The sequence below is a fragment of the Miniopterus schreibersii genome (assembly GCF_964146895.1).
Source record: "Miniopterus schreibersii genome assembly, chromosome: 4".
Lineage (NCBI taxonomy): Eukaryota > Metazoa > Chordata > Mammalia > Chiroptera > Miniopteridae > Miniopterus > Miniopterus schreibersii.
The window spans coordinates 27533762-27554060 of NC_138105.1; the positions used below are offsets into that span (position 1 = coordinate 27533762).

The following is a 20299-nucleotide window of genomic DNA, read 5'->3' on the forward strand; positions in this document are numbered from 1 at the left end:
CCACCACCCGAGGTAGATGTCACACATTACCCACAACTTACAGGCTGTGGAAACTGAAGCTTCGAGAGGTTCTGTAGCTTGTCCCACCACAGCTGGCTCCTGAGCCTGATCTCTAAACAGCTGCCCTGTAATAGTCATATCGAGTGCCATCCACCTCCTGCAGCATCCTCTTCTTGGAGGCACACAGAAGACACCTCTCAGGTATCAGGACTCAGAATTGCACCATAGCTCCCAGATCCTGGCGCGTTTTCTCTCTCATCACTTTTTTTTTGTTTTTAAATCCTCAACTGAGGATATTTTTTTTCCATTGCTTTTCAGAGAGAATGGAAGAGAGAGAGAGAGAGAAACATTGATGTGAGAGAGACACACTGATTGCCTCTCGAACAGGCCCCTCCCAGGGCTGGGGATCGAGCCTGCCACCGAGGTATTTGCCCTTGGCTGGAATCGAACCCGGGACCCTTCAGTCTGCAGGCCGGCACTCTAACCACTGAGCCAAACTGGTTAGGGCTCTCATCTTTCTGTTGTTTTTTTTTTGAAATGGATAGATGCTGGACTTAATGGATCCTGTTTCCCTTTTACCCTCGCTGTTGGAAAGCTTGGAATTCGATTCATGGCCCACCTCTGACAATTACCCAAAACTTAAGGGTAAATATTTTAATATTTTGAGGACTCTATTCAGGCCTAGATTCTCCTCATTTTTCTCACTCTTTTTGCTTTCATCCAGGTTTCTTCACCTTTTAAACCTTGTAGCATTGTAAACATTTTGTATTGTGATAAAATGCACATAACATAAAATTTAAAATTTACTATCTGAGCCATTTCAAGTGCACAGTTAAGTGGTATTAAGCACTTTCACACTGTAGTGCAACCATCACCACCATCCATCTTCAGAACTCATTTCATCCTGCAAAACTGAAACTCCGCCCATGAAACACTAACTTCCCCCCTCCCCTCAGCCCCTGGCTACCACCATTCATTCCACTTTCTGCCTCTATAAATTTGACTATTCTAGATACTTCATGTAAGTAGATTCACACGTCTTTTTTGTGACTGGCTTATTTCACTTGCATAATGCCCTCAAGGTTTATCCATGTTGTAGCATGTGTGAGAATTTCCTCCCTTTTTGAGGTTGAATAATATTCCATTTTGTGCATACACCACATTTGGTTAACTCATTGTCTGTCGATGGACACTCAGGTTGCTTCCACATTTAAGCTGTTGTGAATAGTGCCGTTGTGATCGTGGATGTGCATGCATGTATGTTTTGATAATCTGTTTTAAATTTGGGAGGTTGGGGAACAAAGATCCCTGTTAAATTTAGTGCCTGGTGTACAGTAAGTACCTGATATGTATCTACTGAGTGTGAGTCAGGCGTGGCTCCTGCCCCTGAGGAGGGGGTCGCTCAGGGTTATGGCAAGACAGTGTGGGCTTGTGCCCTGAGAAAGCTGCACATTCAGTGTCCTGGGAGCCCAGGCAAGTGGCGGTGGGTTCCCTGCTATGTGCCAGGCCCCACACCTGGAATGGTGTCTCCATTATCTGTTTTTATCCTCATAAGAATCCCGTGATGCAAGTAATACTATTTCCTCCAAGTTACGAATTCAGATATCTGATATCATGCTACAGGGAAGTAGATGCAGGTCCCCAGGGACGGTCACACCGTCTGAGGGCCTCAGCAGGGGATAACCTCAACTCAGCAGGGGATAATCCCAGCTCAAAGCTGGTCTCATTCCTCTGCGAAAACCTCATGTTTGACTGTTACACTGTTTTACTAGTTCCCGCTCCTGATGTCACCCTCTCTCACCTTCTCCACAGGTCCCTGGTTACTGAGGACTCTTGTATCGAGGAGGGGACCAAGGGCACAGATGTTGCCCTGGATGTCCACTGTTACCCTCCCTCCTCCTGCCTGCCACAGGGCTGGGCCTGGCTCCCAGGTGCTCTGGGCTCGGGCTCTGCCAGGCCCTCTCTCCTGTGGCTGGGGCCTCCATCCATCGAGCACTGGGGCCTCTCACCAAGGTCCTAACCCCCTCCCCAGCTGTGATCAGTGACCTCAGAGGAGTCTTCCCCATCTAGGGAGGTGCGGTCTCTGGCAGGGTTAATGATTTCTCAGGGGAGGCGGAGATGGTGCCAAAGTCTGTGAGCTGCACACTGAAGGCCCCAGAAGGTGCCCACCTGTGCCTGCTGGTGTCTGTCCGCCGCTTCCGCAGCCCCTCCTGGGGCACAGGTAGGGACTACACAGCTTCGCTGAAGCAGGGTGAGGGGTCTCCTGCCAGGTGTAGGGACCCAGTGGGGTCGTTGGGACCAAGGCAAGCTTTGGGGGTACCACCTCAGCTGGGTGGGAGCGCTGGGCACAAGGAGAGAGCATGGGCGCTGATTGGACAACATGGAGTGAGTCCCAGCCTGGCTGCCAGGCCTCAGTTTCCTTTGCAGTGTGGGGCCAATAATACCTCTTCCTGGGGTTCCCAGATCTCCCTTCCTTTCCTTCTAAGGCCTTGGGTCATTTGGACCCACCGAGGAGTCTTTACAGGATGGGAGGGAGGCAGGTCCCCCAGGAAAATGAATTAACCTGCCTGGGCCCCTTTCACAGGAAGCTCGAGGGAGTGAAGTCGCGGTGGCTGAGCCGAGGGCCCCAGAGCTTGAGGAGAAAGAGCTGGGCTCTCACTGGGTTTTTGGGTTCAGATCCTAGCTCCACCTTGACTGGGTGGGCTCTGTAAGTCTTCTGAGGCTCACTTTCCTCCTCTGTAGAATGGGGATGGTGATAGTGCAGGAAGGAAGGTGGAGAGCCCCTGAAGCAGAGTCGGGCCTGTGGTCAATGACTGGCTCCAGTGCAGCGCTAGGGAGTGCCTGGCGAGGGCTGCCGGCTGGCTGGCTCCCAGCCCTGGCTCATTCTCAGGCCCTGGCACATGTCTTCACCTTGGTGTACCAGGTGGAGACTCAGCTGAGAGCCGGGGCCAGCCGGGGCCTCTGCCCCGAGGCAGGGTCTGCTGGATTGGGCACCGAGCACAAAGCAGGTGCTCAGGGCCCAGTGGGATGTGACTGATGGAAACAGCCGATGACCAGTGTGTGGACTCTGTGGTTCTTATCTTCACATCATTTCTCAGCAGGGAAACTGGGCCAGGGAAATAGGGTAAGGGCCTGCCTGGAGTAGCACAGTGAGTAAGTGAAATGCTGGAATCTAAACCCAGGTCCATTTGACTCCATATCTGTTTGCCAGGGGAGCGGCCTGGGGGATGGGCACTGGAGGGGTCCCTGGCAAGGAGTCCAGTGCCATGGGTTCCACATCCTTGTACCATGCTGGCTGGGCTGGTGTCTGCCCTGTGGGCACAGGTACGGCCCCTGTGGAGTCCAGTGGAGCCCAGGTCTAGGCTTGCCCAGGGACTCCAGTCTGGGTCTAACCCTCTGCCCTTCCTCTGGGCATCACTCTCTGAGCTTCACTGAGCCTCAGTTTCCTCATTTGGACCCTGGAATGACCATTCCTACAGCTAGGGAACAACTGTGGGAAGTACATGAGAAAACAGAAGGGAAAGTGTGTTGTGAGCTAGAGGTGTCAGTGGTGGTGATGGCTGAGCCTGCCTGTTGGGGACCTGCCAGTGGGGAGAGTTACCCCCCTCTCTAGTCCTTCTAAGGGCCCTGGGGAGGCTTGGGGGCCCCACTTCCTGTGCCTCCAAATTCTAAAAAGTCTTGGAGCCACGGGCTGTTGAGAGTTGTGGTGATGCCGCCTCCCATGGAAACTGAGGCACTGGGAGTGGGTGTGTCTGGCCAAGGCAGAAGGAACTCCCAGGGCTGCATGTCTCATGGGGTGGGGTCCAGAAGCCACCCTAATTCACCTCTGTGTCCTTCCTAATCCTCCCCCAAGCACTTTTTGAGAGTAAGAAAAAAGGGTGGAGAGGAAGCTGTAATTTCTAGAATGTGGATAGTCCCATTTTTTTAGAAGGCAAACTGAGGGTCGAGAGGAGGCCACAAGAACCCCTGGGTATGGCTGTGCAGTGCCTGGGGGCTGGAGTGAGACCCTGCCTCCTTCACGCCTGTGCCTGGGGCTGCCCAGCACAGTGATGCCAGGGGAATGCACTGGCCTGGGCACTGCCAAGGCCAACTCCATTGTCAGCATAAGAAACTTCCAAACCTGTAGAGAATTTTAATGTGTTTATTTGAGCCAAACTGATGACAATTGCTACAAAGCAAAATCTGAAAGGATTGAGAAAATGCTCCAGAAAATGGCAGTTTTACCACTTATTTTCTACATCAGAGTCAAAGGGGAAGACGTAAGGGGGTTACATGAAATCCACTGGTGATAGATTAGGGAGCGGGGGAAAGCGAAGTGGGGAAATCTCTGAGACTGAATAAAAAGTAAAATGGAGAGACACATTCTTCTTTTAATTGTGGGTACAGGAGAATTAACAATTAACACTCACAGCACAGAGATGGTGTTCAGGGAACAAGATAACAGTGAGGGCTCTGTGGCCTGTGCTCTGGTGGGTGACTGTGCCCCGAGGGGTCTGGAAAAGGAGATTACTCTGACATTCCAAAAGTTATGTTATTATAGATGCAAAAGACAATAGACAGGATCAGCTAAGGTCAAGATTGACCTTTGTTAAGGAAGCTACTGGCCTAGGACATGACTACCTGCCATGACTCACTTTCAGTTATGAAGTTTTAATTTCAGACCATCCTATGTGGTTCTTTAGATCTCTGAGTTTGCAAGGCCACCATGCAGTCCTCGCCTGAGCTTGTCAGGTTTAGCATGTGGCCCCTTTTTCGTCCACACCATTCACTTCTTGTCCATTTGCACCTGGTCTGTCCACTGTCCCTGCTGGTGTACCAGGAGCTCAGGGGCCAGAGGAGGGATCCCCGATGCCTGAACACGGCTCCACGCCTGCCCTGCCCTAGAGTATGGAGAGACTCTGCACATACCAGAAGGCCGGGGAGGGCGTCATGGGCAGAGGGGACACATATGCAAATGCCTGGAGGAAGGATAACATAGGGTGTGGACCAAGAACAGGAGCATTCAATGCCACTGGCCAGAATGGCTTGTGTGGGAAGAGGCCCAGGACCTGTGGGACCTGCCCTGCCAGCCAAGGGGCAGGAGTTGTGTCTGACAGCCAGTGGGAGCCATGGGGGAGGTTTGAGCCTGGGGGTGGCTGTGCCCAGTGAGGTGGGAACGCTTACTGGCGGGCCAGGCTCGTCCTGTGCCTTTCCCAGCTCACACAGACTCTTCAGTTTTCTCAGGTGACCAGATCCAGAGGATGACGCCCTGAACCGTAGAACTTTGGCCTCATTATGATCAAATGAGCATGTATTTGTAAAAGCCTCTGTGAGAAAGAGGAGGTTGTGTGGAACCAGGGGCCGACCTGGGCAGTGCAGGAAAGAGGAGAGAGAAAGAACACTGGGCTGAGTCAGAGGGCTGGTGTCTCAGCTCCGGCCCCAGCTGCTTGGTGGCTTTGGGCAGCAGTGCTAGCTTCCTTGGGGGGTTGACAACCATCTCTTCCTTCCAGGGGGATGGGGAGGACCAGATGCAGGGAAAGACTGTGTCAAGACCCTTATGTGGCCCTGGCTAGGTAGGGTAGCTCAGGTAGCTGAGGGTTAGAACTTTGTCCTAATGCTCCAAAGTTGCAGGTCCCATCCTTGCTTAAGGCACGTATAAGAATCAACCAATGAATGCATAAATGAGTGGAACAACAAACCGATGTTTCTCTCTCTTTCTCAAAAAAAAAAAAAAAAAAAAAAAAGACCCTTAGCCTGACAGGTGTGGCTCAGTAGTTCAGAGCAGGGAAACAGGCCCAGGGAAATAGGGTAAGAGCTTGCCTGAGGTGGCACAGGAAGTAAGTGAAATGCTGGAATCTGAACCCAGGACCATTTGGTCCTGGAGGGGGACATGACCCAAGAGGTCATTGGTTCAATTCCCGGTCAGGGCACAAGCTTGATCTCCAGTAAGGGTGTGCGGGAGGGCAGCCAATTGATGTCTCTCTCTCATGGATGTTTCCATCTCTCTATCCATCTCTCTCTCTCAAATAAATAAAAACATAAAAAAAGACCCTTAGGCAAATGTACAGGGTCACCATGCTGCTAGGAGCAAGGCTTCTTGAGGCCCCGTGAGATTATAGGGGAGTAGTTGGAAGAAACTTCGACGAGCTGCGTCCTAGGAAGGGGGCCCGTGGGCGGAGGCCTCAGGGGTCCTGCAGAGTGAAGATCCTGGTTGAGGCTGTCCTCCCTGACCTCACCCCAGGGGCTCCGCAGACCTGGGGGAAGGTCTGCACCGTGTCGAAGAGAAAACCAGAAGCCTAGAAAGAGCTAGCACGGGCTTCCTGCTTTGGGTTTTGATCCCGTTACCGACCGGGTCATGTCCCTTCCCCTCCGGCACCGCGGTATGCTGAGGACTAGGTGTTATGGGACAGAGTGCCATCCGCAGTATGTGGCCAGGCCAGCTCCCTGCCCCTCGGGGCTGGATCCCAGGGCAGGAGTCTCCGGTCGCCCCGACTGCACTGAGGCGAACTTTGTCATAGTGAGGAGCAGACTAACTAATTGTCCTGTGGCTGCTGACTCACCTCTAAAGGAGGGGACAAAAGAGAACAAAAGAGGTGGGAGGTCAGGTCCAAGATCACCCAGCGAAAGGATGCCAGGACAAGCTGCATCCAGCCAACATTAAAGTGCCCTGGATTTTGCTCCCACCGTGGATGCCAGCACCTGCCACCATCACCAGTGCCCAACTCCAGCACATCTCCGCTGTCAGCCTACCAGCCCATCATCTCCACCCCACGGCCAGCACCACCGCCAGCTCCATCTGCCCCTCGGCCCTTGTCATCACAAACATTACCAAGGTGTCTCTCTGCACCTCATCACCACCACCATCACCACTTCCCGCCCCACAGCCATCCCTACCTTAGCTGTTTGTGTCCCCAGCCCTGCCTCCGCCACCAGCTCAAGGACCAGCTTGGGGACCGTCTCAATCTCTACACTTGACCCGACTCCATCATTCCAGCACCTTCCAGAGCAGGGCCTCCGTCTCACTGAGGACTGTGGCTCAGCACACATGACTCTGAGGACTGAAGACTTATTAATTCCTCCCAAGAAGCTGGGCCCCTCTGCACTTTCCAACCTGGCTGAGTGCAGCCCTGCCGTCCAGCATGTGGGCTCTCCCCGGCTATCATCTCTGGGGACCTTGGCAGGCCAGCAGTTTTTACAGCCACTTCCGAGGGGGCACTGGTTAGAGTTTTACTGAAGGGAGTGATCAGAAATACAGTCCTTGGCTTCATCCACACACAGCCCATCCTGTCCCTGACCTCTGGAGTCAGTCTGAGCCCATGGGCGTGGTGATAGGCACAGGAGAGGCACTGGAGCAGCTTTCATGGTGACTATTGGCTGTAGCAGTGATAAAGTGAGATGACCCTGCAAGATGCAGAAGGAAGGGATTTGCATTTGCGGGGCACCTGCGGTGTGTCAGCTGCTGAGCTGGCACATTTTGTTTGTGTTCACCCTCTCCCCTCCCCCCACCTGTTAGAGTCATCCTTCCCGGCTCACAGATGAGAACACAGGCCGGAGAAGGGCAGGCAACGCCCGGGGAGGCTCTGCTGCTTCTCGGCTCTGTGACTCGAGCACTTGAAACAGGGAGAATAGTGCAGTGGGTGAGGGAATGAGTTCTGTGTCCAACGGACCTGTGCTCAGGGCATGGTCTTGTCATCGATTCTCAGTGTGGCCTCAGACGAGCCCCTTACTCTCTCAGCCTTGGCTTCATATTGCACCTCAGGAATGAGATTATGCTTCTAATGTGCTTGGATTAGTGCCTGTTACCCAATGGGCTCTGAGCTCTGAGGTCAAGTTCAAGGTCAACCTCAGGCTGGGGCTCTGGACCAGGCTCAGCTACCCTGCTCGCCTCTTTGGTTCCCTCCGACTCCCCTTTACCATGGAACACCTGGAAAATGGGTGGAGGGTGATGGTGACCTGGGGGAAAACCGCTGAGTGGTGACGATGGGTGGGCCTGGGTCAGACCCACACAGATGCAGGCCCGCTTAAGGAGGAAGGCCTGGGTACAGGTGCTCCTTCTGTGATGTCTCTTCCTCCAGGTCCCTCCAGACGTGATGGCATGGCCATGGCTGTCCTGCCTACTGCTTCCTGCCCTTGTCATGTCTGGTGGGTGTCTCCCTTCCCCTCCCCTAGCAGCACTAACCTGGGGACCCTCAGCAGAACCCTCCAGAAGGGAGGGGCTCCCTCTTCAGTGAATATCCAGCTTCTATGACCCAGCCCCCTGGTTGGCTACCTTGGGGAAGTCAGGGGAGGAATCCACACCCAGGAGGGTGAGCTGGACTGAAGGTTGGGCTCCCACGGGGCCAAATAGGGGTTCACGCTTCACAGGGGTGTTCCGATATTTCAGTTTTCTGTGTCCCTACAGTGGCAGCCAATGTGGCTCCTACGTTCCTGTCCAACATGACATTAGTGACCCTGCCTGAGGACCTACCCGTGGGTGAGTAACTATCTCCTGTGTCCAGACTGGGCCAGGCCCTTACCCATAAGCGGGTCCCAGGGGCTGCCATGTGGGCTTGCTCCCCACCCTGCAGCTCCAGGGCATGGCATGGGGCAAAGGCGGTCTGAAAAGAGTTTGTTCCAGAAGTTTGTTTTCGCCTCTTCAGCATTTGGGTCAAGGACCCTCCCAAAGCGTCAGGTAAATCCAGACTCACACAAGAATGGTCCTCCTGTTTCCCTTCTCTTTTTGTCTTTCTGGTTTCCCCAAGGAGAAAGCACCCATTGGTCCCAGTATTTCTCTTACACCTCTCGCACTGGCTAATCTCCCTCCACCCCTCCCTTTTTCCCCCCTCAAACAAAGAGAGAGCAGTTTGTGGTTCAGAGCCCCTCACCCCATTGCACCAGAAGTTAACACCTTCGCTTTGCTCTTACGGCCTTTGTAGACTTACCTTGTATCTATAGCAAGTGAGATGGGTTTCCCATTTACAGTAGTGACCTAATGATTGTTTTCAAAATAAATGCATTTACGTGAAATAGTAAGTTGATTAAAAGAAGGGTCATAAATAATGAGATGTGGAGATGGTGAAGGTCATGGTGGTGTATAAGAGTGAATGACATTTGGGAAAGATTGTTTCCGGTGATGCCATAAGGTTTGGACACCAAATTCCCAGTGGGTAAGATATGGGCTGGGGAAGCAGAAATGACAGGTGACTGTATTCATTGGGTGAGCTGTGCATAATACACCCCCAAAACAGAGGTGTTAGCAAGGTCGGGGCCTATTATTCTATGACACAGCAGTCTAGAGCTGCAAGGTCAGGGCTGTTCCTCAGGATGTCCGCTGCTCCACCTTCCTTCCCTGGGGTGTGGCCCTCATCTACATGACCTAAGGTGGCTCATACCGCACCTCATTCCAGCCAGCTAGAGGAGAAAGGGCCAGCAAGGCCCCTCCCTTTCTCATAGGACTGGCTTCAGGTTTTACACGTTACTTCTGCTCACATCTCAATGGCTACAATGTAGTCACATGCCCACACCTAGCTGCAAGGGAGCCTGAGAAATGTGGTCTTTATTCTGGTTGGCTGTGTGCTTTGCTCAAAATCCAGGTTTTTATTACCTTGAGAGAAAGGGGGTGTGGATATTGAGGGACATTTTACAGTCAGCAGAGTCAGAATTGGGATCCTAGGTAGCTAAAGCTACCAGATGAAGCAGAAGACTGCGTCAAAGGAGCCTACCCAGAGTCTACCCTGGGATTCAAAAGCCTCATTATGGGCACAGAGGAAAGGATGGGGGATGTGCATTGCAGCCGTGAAGGCCACCTCCATTTGGGTGTGGTTGCCAGGACAGCAAAGTCTACTAAGGTTTATATTAGAAAAGGTTTAAAGCCCAGGATGAGGGAGGTGATAGTCTCATTCATTACACTCTGAGATGGCACAATCTTCCCCGGAGGACTGGGCTGAGGTTAAACTACTTTAATATTTATTAATGTACTTTGTAGAACAGAGAAGTAACATAGACATGTTAATGATATTTACATATATATTCATAGTTGTTTGGTCATATATAAACGCCCCTCCACCCCCACACACCTTCAGATAAATGTTACAAATATATGTAACCCAAATGCCCTCAAGATCTCCTTTCTCCAGGGTAACCAACCCTTTAATATTTAAATTAAACAGCTTGAGTCCCCATTCCAGTTTCAGCTGCTGCACTTGTGAATGTTCTTTTGGAGGTTGTGGCTTAAATATTGTTCCTTTACTGAAGGTCTGGGGAGAAGGGAGGAGATGATAGCACTTGGCAGGAAGCCAGTACTCACTGTCATCAAGGGATGCCCACTCTGGGTCAGGCTCCCTGCCCCCTGACCGCCTCCTCCACTCCCACCCCCGGCTCCTACACCCCCCCCCCCCCACTGCAGTCTCCTGGGAAACTAGTCACTGTATTTTTTAGAGCAACGCGCCTCCCTCCTTTTCAGCCAGACCAAATGAGGGCCTTTTGCTCTTTTATAACCACATGGCTGCTCCTCACCAAAGACCAACTTCCTCCTTCCTGAGATGAAGTCTACCGCTCTCTTGCAATGTGAAAGCATTTCCAATTAGATTTTAAAAAAATGTTATTTAGGCTTTTTATTTCGAAGTACAGATTTCCCCCACTGTCCAAAAGTTGAGTGTTCCTATGAAAACTTTCCTAAGCCAAAATGGCATTAAGCAAAGCAGCAATTATCATTAGTTTATATGGAAAATTTTTTGAGCATTTTCAGACCCAAAATTCAATGCACGTACAATGTCTTTATTTCGTTATCATGATCAAAACACTTAATTACGTCCAGTTTTATTTAGCATAACACCCTTACGAACTCTCTTAGGCTTTTCTGACACCTTAGGACACATCTTGCTAATAATGCACAGTATAAACCAAGATAGAGCACAGATGCTCACAGACACAGCTCAAAGCTGCGGGCCTGGCGCTGGGGTGCCGAGCGTGGTTCCCGGGGGGGAGCCCGCGGGCCTCTCTCTGTGGGGTGCGCTCTGCCTCTGTCATGGCTGCTGCAAAACACACGCTGGACGCTATTTCTGCTTTTCGCCTTTTTCCATGAAAGTGAAAACCCTCCTCAGATTTCCTTAGGTTGCAAAAATAAGTACTAAATGTAGGTTTTTCATAAAACGGAAGTGGCATAAGGCAGACTTTGGAAGAGCAGGGGACGCCTGTGTAATATAAAGCATACTGGATTCCACGTAATCACCGCGGGATCAGGACTCAGGACGCTGCCAACACCCCCAGTCCTCTCTCCTGCCCCCTTCTAGTCACTCCCCATCCTTCCTCCTTGCGCAAGACTGGTGTTCCTGACACTGACACTGTGCAATAGTTTAGCGTTGTCAGACTTTTAAAAAATATCTAGAATTATGATGTTTTAAATGTCAGCTTCAGTTTAGTGACAAACATATATAATTCTTTTAAAAAACTTTTTTCTTTATTGTTGAAAGCATTACAGATGTCCCTCCTTTTCCCCCCATTGAACCTCTCCACCAGGCAACCACCCCCACCCACCCAGGTCCTCTCCACACTATTGTCTGTATCCATAGGTCATGTATATATTCATCTAAGGTCACTGGTTAATCTATCTCCCCACCACTCCCCACCCCCACCTTCCCTCTGAAATTTGTCCAACTGCTCCATGCTTCTATGTCTCTGTATTTATCTGTTCCTCAGTTTATTTTGTTCATTAGATTCCACATATGAGTGAGATCATGTGGTACTTGTCTTTCTCTGACTGGCTTATTTCGCTTAGCATAATACTCTCCAGGTCCATCCATATTGTCCCAAAGGGTAAGAGATCCATCTTTTTCACAGCTGCATAGTATTCCATGGTATAAATGTCCCACAGCTTTTTTATCCACTCATCTACTGATGGGTAGTTGGGTTGTTTCCAGATCTTAGCTATTGTAAATTTCACTGCTAAATATGTTTTATTGATTTCAAAGAGAGGGAGGGAGAGGGAGAGAAAGATAGAAACATCCATGATGGGAGTCATTGATGGGCTGCATCATGCAGGCCCCCACTGGGGATCCAGCCCTCAACCCGGGCATGTGCCATGACTGGGACTCGAACGGTGATCTCCTAGATCATAGGTCAGTGCTCAACCGCTGAGCCTCACTGGCAAGGCCATATATAATATTTAATATACAAAGACCTACACTATATATTTTATTTTTGTAGCTCTTATTGATTTATTTTTTACAGTTAATTTTTTTCAAGCAGATGTTTTAAAAAGCATTTCCTCCCTGATACATCTTTCTATCCCCATGGACAAATGTATACAGATAAGGATTTACACCCACCCACCACCTCCCTTATTTCCTTAGGTGTAAGGGCCACATCTGCTTGCATTTTGACATTTCTGAATCAGGATATGCCTTATAATTGAGCTAGTCACTTAATACAGAGTGAACCCTCCTAAACAAAGCAGTGATTAAGTTGACAATGTGTCTTATACCCAAGGAAACATAATGCAGACATTGACATCTTTTTAGCAGAACATTGCCCAGGTGGTCTTCCTGGAGGAGGGGAGCTTGATGGGGAGGGACTGTGACCAAGTTTTTCAAGGAGTTGTTGAAGGAGCTGGGACTGCTTGACCAAAGAAAAGCAGACTTGGGCACGCTGCCAAGCCTGTCCCTGAAGGGCTGTTGAGGGCAAGAGGAGGTGGGCTGGTTCTCTGAGACCCTTAGGGCGCTGGGCTCATGACTGCATGTGACTGTTGTGGCATTTTTGCCTTTGTGGGCCCCTTTCTCCAGAAAAATAAATCAAAATTACATTTTATGACCACATTGGTGTGAAGACAAATATCATGTAGGCTGGACCCATGGGTGGGAGCTCTAGGGAAGTACATTTTGAGAAAATGGAGAAAGTCCTTGCTAATGAACAGCTATCCAACAATGGGCACTGGAGGTGGTTGAGCAAAGGTTGGATGTGATAAAGAGGTGAGGCTGGGGGAACAGGTGTGGATTTGATGAATGTGTTAAAAGTTTCAGGCTGGAAAGAAGATGGCCTTGGGATTTTTAAGACCCCCCAATACTCCCAGCCCCTGCTAGGCCCAGGGGTGTGCTTTCTGGGGGCACAGTGAAAGAGTTAGGGCTCTTGGAAGGCCAGCAGCAGACACTCACTTGAGCAGAGTGTCCTGGCAGGTTCTGGGCAAGCTCTCAGGCTGAAGGGGAGACTTAGAAGGGGCTCAGGCACCTCCTGAGGGTTTTCAGCAGCCCCCCACTCTAGGATGCATCCAGCTGTTGCAGCTAGATACCTTAACTCCAACCATCTTTGGTCTTCTCTCAAGGAATTCCAGTAGGGCAGGTCCTGGGGCCAGACCAGGGGAGGGGGGAGATGCCTGGGTAACAGCCCACTTTACTGATTCTAGTGCAGTTGGGGCCATTCTTCCAAAGGAAAGCAGGATGCTGTGATCAAAAGGTCATTGAGCCGGGCCAGTATGGCTCAATTGGTTGAACGTGGTTCCATGCACCAGGATGTTACCAGTTAGATTTCTGGCCAGGGCACATGACTGGGTTGCTGGCTCGATCCCCAGTGGGGGTTGGGGATGGTGGTGGGAGGCAGCCAACTGATATTTCTCTCTCTCTCTCCCTCTCCCTTCCTCTCTCTGAAATCAATAAAAACATTTAAAAAAGCAACCACCAAACCTGACACCCATGACCACAGCGACCAGAGCCTTGGGGGAGGGGGAGGTCCCAGATTTCTGAGAGCAGAGAAGTCAGGTCCCTTAGCCCAGCTTCGTGGGCAACTTGGCCAAGCCAGCCATGAAAGAGGTGGCTGTGGGCCCTGGATATTCCCTGTCCTACCTCCAGGTGCTGAGGCCTTCTGGTTGGCAGCCAAGGACCTGGACCAGGACCCTCTGACCTATGGGATTAGTGGCTCCTACGCCTACTTCTTCTCTGTCACCGCCAACACTGGGGAAGTGAAGCTGGCCAGCTCTCTGGACTATGAGGTAAAGGGCGGTGGTCTGGGAAGGCCCGTGAGGGGGACAGGGAGACAGGGAGGGCCCTGGGAGCTGGTGTCCCGATGGTGGCTGCCCTGGCTGTGCTCTCACCCCGAGTTGGGGCTTACCTTGGAACCCTTCTCTCCTCCCAATGCAGACACTCTACTGGTTCGCAGTTAACATCTCCGTGAACGACGGTCATAACAACCCAGTGAGTCACTGTGGGGTGTGAGTGGGGGGTTGGTCCAGGGATCAGAGATCAGGGGACTGGGGTCTACTCCTGACTGGGTCCCCCACCTTAAACAAGCAGAAAGAGCCCCAGTTAACAAAAAAGAAAAGAATGTTTATTTTTATCAAAATTTTACTGTTACCCTTTTTGTTATACACTATTACAAAGATTTTAATATTTTTATTAATTTACTTAAATTATATAAAAACATTGTTTATATTATAAATGTAACTAATTATATTAATTAATATACATATTAATAAAAAACAAATGCCAAATACCTCCCTAGCCAACTTCTCTGAGATGGTCACTTTCAGCTCCTTTGGCCTAATGTGTTGGTATCGACACTCCTGTTTCTAAGTACCACAGTGTCTTGTGTCTGTGAAAGCTGAGGGGTTTGTTTTTAAAACATATTTCCCAAGCCCCATCATTTTAAAAAATCATTTCAATGACTTGGTTATTTATGAATACATTCTCTTTGTAAACACCTCGAAAACTGCAGAGAAAGGGCAAGTCCCCTCAGGCAGCCCTCCAGCCCACCCCCAGCTGAAGTGTCCACTTCCTCTGTGTTCTTTCATGCCCCCCACGTGTTCACGCACACATATGCATCCGCAGAAGAAAGGCTGTCGTCTTTTGTGCCTTTTCGGAAGCCCGCATGGATCCTCCTGCACGTATTGTCCTGAACTGTCTTGTCCACTCAGCTATCAGTTTGGAGCTGGTTCCGTGTCTGTGCTCGAGCCCTAGTCTCTTTACTGCCTCTGTTCCAGGGTGGGGACCAGACACGGTGCTTTAGCTGGTCTGTTCCGATGGACATTTAGGTTGTCAACAGCTTCGCACCATGACAAACAAAGCTGAAATGACAATTCTTGTAATAGGACAGGCGCATTTTAGATTTTTAAAAAGTGACTTAATGATGTCTGCAATTTACACTCACACGGTTCAGTAAACGCGGAGAGAGAGAAAGCAAACAATGGGCAAACCTGCATGGAGGGAATGAGAGGTCTTGGTGCTACACTTGCAACTTTTGTGGCATTTGAAATTATGTCAAATAAAAGGTCACCCCAAACATCGCCTAATTATCTACCTAAGAAACTATGTCAACTTGCTCTCCTGCCCAGATGCTCCCCACTTTATTTCCCCCCGAGCCCACCTTTTCCAGGCTTACCTGGGCTTTCTCCTCACAGGTGCAGAAGGAATTTCAGGTGATCGTGGAGGACAGAAATGACAACGCGCCTGTTTTCCAGAACACCGATTTCTCCACCAACATCAGCGAGGTAGCATCTGCCTTAATGGGGTGTGTGTGGGGGGGGAGCAGCCAACAGGGTGTCCAGGATTGGGAAGAGTACCTGCTAGAAGGGGTGGCTGCAGGAACCAAATCCAGGGCTTGCAACCCCATGAACAACAGGCACAGCAACATTTGGCAAGTAATTGGACTGGATTGGAATTCTTTCAATTGTAAGAAGAAGAAAAAGGAGTTGCTTTTTTTACGTATCTGAAAAACTTAAAGGTACCTCTAGATTCAGGCATGGCTGGATCCAAGGTATTCAAACCATGTGACCAACAAGAGATTTCCCTCCACCTTTCAGCTCTGCTTCTCTTGCTGCCTCCATTCTGGGGCAGGGGAGCAGTTCTCCCTTGTGGTGATAAAAGTGTCCCTAGAAGCTCCAGGCTCGCATCCCATCAGTTTGGCGACTTCGACAGAGACTGTCTCTCAGGGGTCCCAACCAAAGTCTCAGGGCTGACTCTCATTGGCCCATTTTGGGTCATGTGGGTATGGAATGCTCTGATTGGCTAGGTCTGCATCATAGGCCTTTGCCTCTAGTAAGGGGAGGCAGCCTCATTTGAACTGCATAGGTGGGGAGAGGGTCCCCAGGGGTCCCTGAGCAGCAAACGACACCACTCCTGAATCTTCATTACCACGTGGCTGTGAAGATCCATGCGGTTAGGTCTCCACACACCAGAAACGAGGCTGGCGAGGTCCAGACAGCTGTGATGGAGCACCCACATGCACCAGGCACTGCCTTCGGTGCCAAGGATATCTGGTGAACAAGACAGACCTGGTTGCCCACCCTCGGCAGCTCTCATTCTAGTCAAGAGCACAGACGCTAATCAAGGAAACATTAAATAAGCAGGGTTTTTCAGATGGTGCAAAGCTTTGTGGGGCTCATAAAACAGGACTAAGTGAGAGAAGGTGACTGGGGAGGGGCCTGCTTTTGGTTGAGCAGCCATGAAAGGCTTCTCTGAATAAGTGAATCTGAGCAGAGACCTACACAGCAAGAAGAAGCTGGTTATAGAATGCTCCAGAAAAAGATGTTCCAGGCAGGGGAACAGCAGATGCAAGGGCTCTGACATGGGGATGAGCATGGAGTGTTCTAGGCATAGCCAGGAAGCCAGTGTGGTTGGAGGGGGTGGGGAGGGGGAGGTGAGATCAGAGATGTGGGAAGTGGCCCGACTGTGGAGGGTTATGGAGGCAGCATGGGCCGTATTCTGAGTGGAATGGGGAACCAGTGTGTTTTTAGCACAGGAGCTATGTAGTCTGATTCATAATTTTCAAGAATCTCTTTGGCCACTATATGGAAATAGTGAGGGTGTGGACAAGAATTGCAGGGCCAGGTCCCAGGCAGCAAAAGCGTCCTAAAAGAAACTTCCAGCTCTGCAGGGTGCTGCCTGGAACCTATAGCTGTAGGTTATAGAGAGCCCACAGGGATGTCTGATCAGGGGAGTGACACATCCTGGGTTCTGGAGTGATCACTGCAAATCAGAAGCCAGCCCAAGTGGTGTGGAGGCTGCATGGGGAGAGGAGGAGTGGAGGGGGGACATTGTTCCCTGTCTCTCCAGCTGCCTCCAGAGGCCCAGCACAGTTGGGAAGGAAAAGGGAACATCTGTGGAACATTGAATTTCAGGCCCTGGAAGGTGCTGTCATTCTCCCACAGTTGGGGACACTGAAGGTTAGGGTGGGGGTGTGATGCACTCAGGCGTGAAGGAGATGGATTGGAGCTCAGAGGTGATGAGTCCCTTGTTACACAGACCCTGCCAGTCGGCTCCCTGGTGTTCTCGGTGCTGGCTACAGACAAAGACACGGGGTCTGCAGGTGTTGTGAAGTACTACATAGAGGAGGTGAGTGCGGGAGTGTGGGCCCCTCCACCCCTCATGGCCACCAGGGGCAGCATGGGTACCTGCTGAGGACAGGACCCTCTTCTCACCCTCTTGCCCTGGGCACTGTCTGGGCCTTTACTGAGTCCATGTCACACCACCGGGTAGAGGAGATCAAGGCTCGGAGAGGTCCAGGTTCTTGTCCAAGGTCACACAGACCAGAGGGGTGCGACCCCAGTTCTCATGAAGACAGATTTGCTAGCTGTAGCTCCTGTTTATGAGCACCCACTACTTGCCTGACGCATACCTTAGCTTGTCTGACCCTCTTTTCAACCCACTGAGGCAAATATCTGAGCTCACTTCCCAGAGGAAACTGAGGTTCAGAATCTGAGGTTCAGAGAGGTTTAGTGACCTGGTGAGGGTTGCAACGCTGGTTAACGGCAGAGCTGGGATTCAACTGCAAGTCTCTCAGAGCAGGTTTTGGGGGCAGGGCTGTTGGGGAGCTTGGCCTGACTGTGCTCTGCCTCAGGTCATCCCGAGCACAGACGACAGCAAGTACCTCTTCAGTATCCTGCCCAACGGCTCCATCATTCTCAATGGCAGCCTCAGCTACAACAACAAGAGTGCCTTTTACCAGCTGAAGCTGAAGGCTTGTGTGAGTGGGGGCGCAGGCACAGCGGGGGGCTGGGACATGGGGACTGTGGCCCCCGCTCATGGAGGCTTATCTTCCCGCAGGACTCAGGGGGCATGTACAACAACAGCTTCATCACCAAGTGTTCCTTACCTGTCTTCCTGTCCTTCTCTGTGATCGACCAGCCGGACCTGGACCCTGAGTTTGTCAGGGAGTTGTACTCAGCCTCTGTGGCTGAGGACGCACCCCAGGTGTGCCGGGGACCTGCGGTGGGGCCTGGGTGGAGATGAGAGATGGGAAGAGGGTCTGGGCCATTGACCATGTCTCCTTGCAGGGAACCTCAGTGCTGAAGGTGGAGGCTGTGGACAGAGACAAAGGCATCAATGACCTGATGATCTACACCATCTCCAGTGAGAACTAGGGTGGCCCCAGGCTGGGGATGGGGTCAAAGAAGGGGTAGGGGCCCATCAAAGCCACTGAAAAGAACTGCTTCTGTTGCCTCTTGCCAGACTCCACAAGGCCTGGCTGGTTTGACATTGGGGAAGATGGGGTGATCAGGGTTAGCGGCTCCCTGGATCGTGAGCAGCTGTTGGAGGAGGAGAGTGAGGAGGTGCATGTGCAGGTCACGGTGAGTGAGGTGTCCACCACCCCTTCCCACCCTCTCTCTCTAACCTCTGACCTCTGACCTCCACTCTGCTCTCAGGCCACGGAGATGAACCTCAATATCTATGGGCAGAAGGCCAAGGTGAGCATATGGGTCACGCTGAGAGTGACAGACGTCAATGACCACAAACCTGAGTTTTTCAACTGCAGTCTCCCAAACTGCACCTTCACCCCGCAAGAAGCCCAAGTCAACTTCACGGGCTCTGTGGATGAGCACTCCTCCACCCGCATCCCCATCGATGACCTCACCATGGTGGTCTACGACCCAGACAAGGCAGGTGCACCCAGCCGAAGGGTGGCATGGGCAGGGGGAACAGTGGGAGGTGGCTGGGGGAGGGAAGCACAGAGTAACTTGTAGAGCGAGGTACCATGGTGCATGGTGGGGGGTGAGTGATGGGTGATGGTGGTGCCGATCATGAGTGGTGGTAAAAATCAGAGTTGTTGGGGGATATTTGGAAATGTTGGGGGATATTGTGCTGGTGGGTAGTCTTGTGCTTAGGGTGATGCTAAGTATTGGTGAACAGAAAAGTAGTTGGATGGAGGTTGATACTGGATGCTGGGTAATATTGAGTGGAATACAGCTTTTGATGGTGTTGAGAAGAGGGTGGTGATGGAGGTTCCAGTTAGGGGTGTTGGGCTGGCACTGGGTACTGGGAGATGTGGGCAGTGTTGAGTGCAGAGGGTCTGAGTGAGTGTTAAGTTGTAGAGCATTCGTAAGTGGGGGGTTACTTGGGTGGTACTGAATGATGAATAACTATGGATAGTGTTTGGTTGTATTTGGTGATATTGAGTTGGTACAAGATGTAGAGTGGAGGGTGATATTGGGTGGTGGTAGCTGGATGGATGTGTTGAGTTGGTGGTGGTTGGCGTTTAGTGGAGTGGAGGCTGGGTCAGTAATGGGGTGATGCTGGGTATTGGTGGTGTTGGTGTTGGTATGAGCGGTGAAAGGTGGTGAGTGGTGGCTGGTAAGGAAGGCTCATTGCAATGCTTCATGAGAGTGGTGTGCGTGTGTCTGGGCTCCATCTCTGCAGCCCAGACCTGGGGCCCACATAGCCTAGAGAATTCTTCTGACAAGTCTACATTTCCAGGGACTAGTGACCAGCCCAGTCTCCCAGGGCCCTTGTACCTTAGTTTTTTTGAGACCATCCCTGTCCTGGGACCTCAGTGAGAGGGTTTCCTAAGGCAGGGACCTGAGGCCAGGGACTTGGGGGAAGGTGTGGGTAAGTGTATTGCAGCAGGTTGGGTCCTTACTATACAGCCCACCTCTACAGGGCCTCAACGGCACCTTCCTGCTGTCCCTGAGGGGCCCCGATGCCGCAGCCTTCAGCGTCTCCCCTGAGAAGGCGGCAGGTTCAGCCGATGTACAGGTGCTGGTGAAGGACCCAAGGCTGGTGGACTATGAGAAGCAGACGGTGATGCTGGTGCAGGTAAGGGGCCTTCTGGGGCACTGGAAAGCTCAGGCCATGGGGCGCTCTGGTGTCAATGCTGCGGCCTCCTTTCCTGTCCTCAGGTTGTGGCCACTGACTTCGTCAGTAAGAACTTCTCTGTCGCCTTGGTGACCATCCAGCTTAGAGACATTAATGACCATCGGCCCGAATTCCCTGAGAGCCTGTACAACCTCAGTGTCTTAGAGCACAGTGCAGTCGGCTCTGTGGTGACCAACAGCATCCATGTGAGTGATGGGGGCCAGGCCGGGCCAGGCTGGGAGACACGGAGGGCAGACCAGGGAGATGGCTGAGGGAAGGAGGCGCAGAGT

General features: G+C 51.5%; 1 protein-coding gene across 1 annotated transcript in view; it reads left to right on the plus strand.

Annotated features, from left to right (window-relative positions):
- Positions 1 to 2135: 2135 nt before the first annotated feature.
- Positions 2136 to 20299, plus strand: part of CDHR2 (cadherin related family member 2) — a 32832-nt gene continuing 14668 nt past the window's right edge. Inside the window, exons 1-14 of the mRNA XM_081136067.1 lie at positions 2136 to 2221; positions 8055 to 8121; positions 8381 to 8452; positions 13797 to 13936; positions 14085 to 14138; positions 15341 to 15430; positions 17184 to 17273; positions 17779 to 17904; positions 17985 to 18131; positions 18215 to 18290; positions 18390 to 18508; positions 18584 to 18817; positions 19815 to 19970; positions 20054 to 20215. Of these exons, the coding sequence (XP_080992193.1) occupies positions 8070 to 8121; positions 8381 to 8452; positions 13797 to 13936; positions 14085 to 14138; positions 15341 to 15430; positions 17184 to 17273; positions 17779 to 17904; positions 17985 to 18131; positions 18215 to 18290; positions 18390 to 18508; positions 18584 to 18817; positions 19815 to 19970; positions 20054 to 20215 (1518 nt within the window). The 5' untranslated portion in view covers positions 2136 to 2221; positions 8055 to 8069. The remainder of the gene's footprint in view (positions 2222 to 8054; positions 8122 to 8380; positions 8453 to 13796; positions 13937 to 14084; positions 14139 to 15340; positions 15431 to 17183; positions 17274 to 17778; positions 17905 to 17984; positions 18132 to 18214; positions 18291 to 18389; positions 18509 to 18583; positions 18818 to 19814; positions 19971 to 20053; positions 20216 to 20299) is intronic.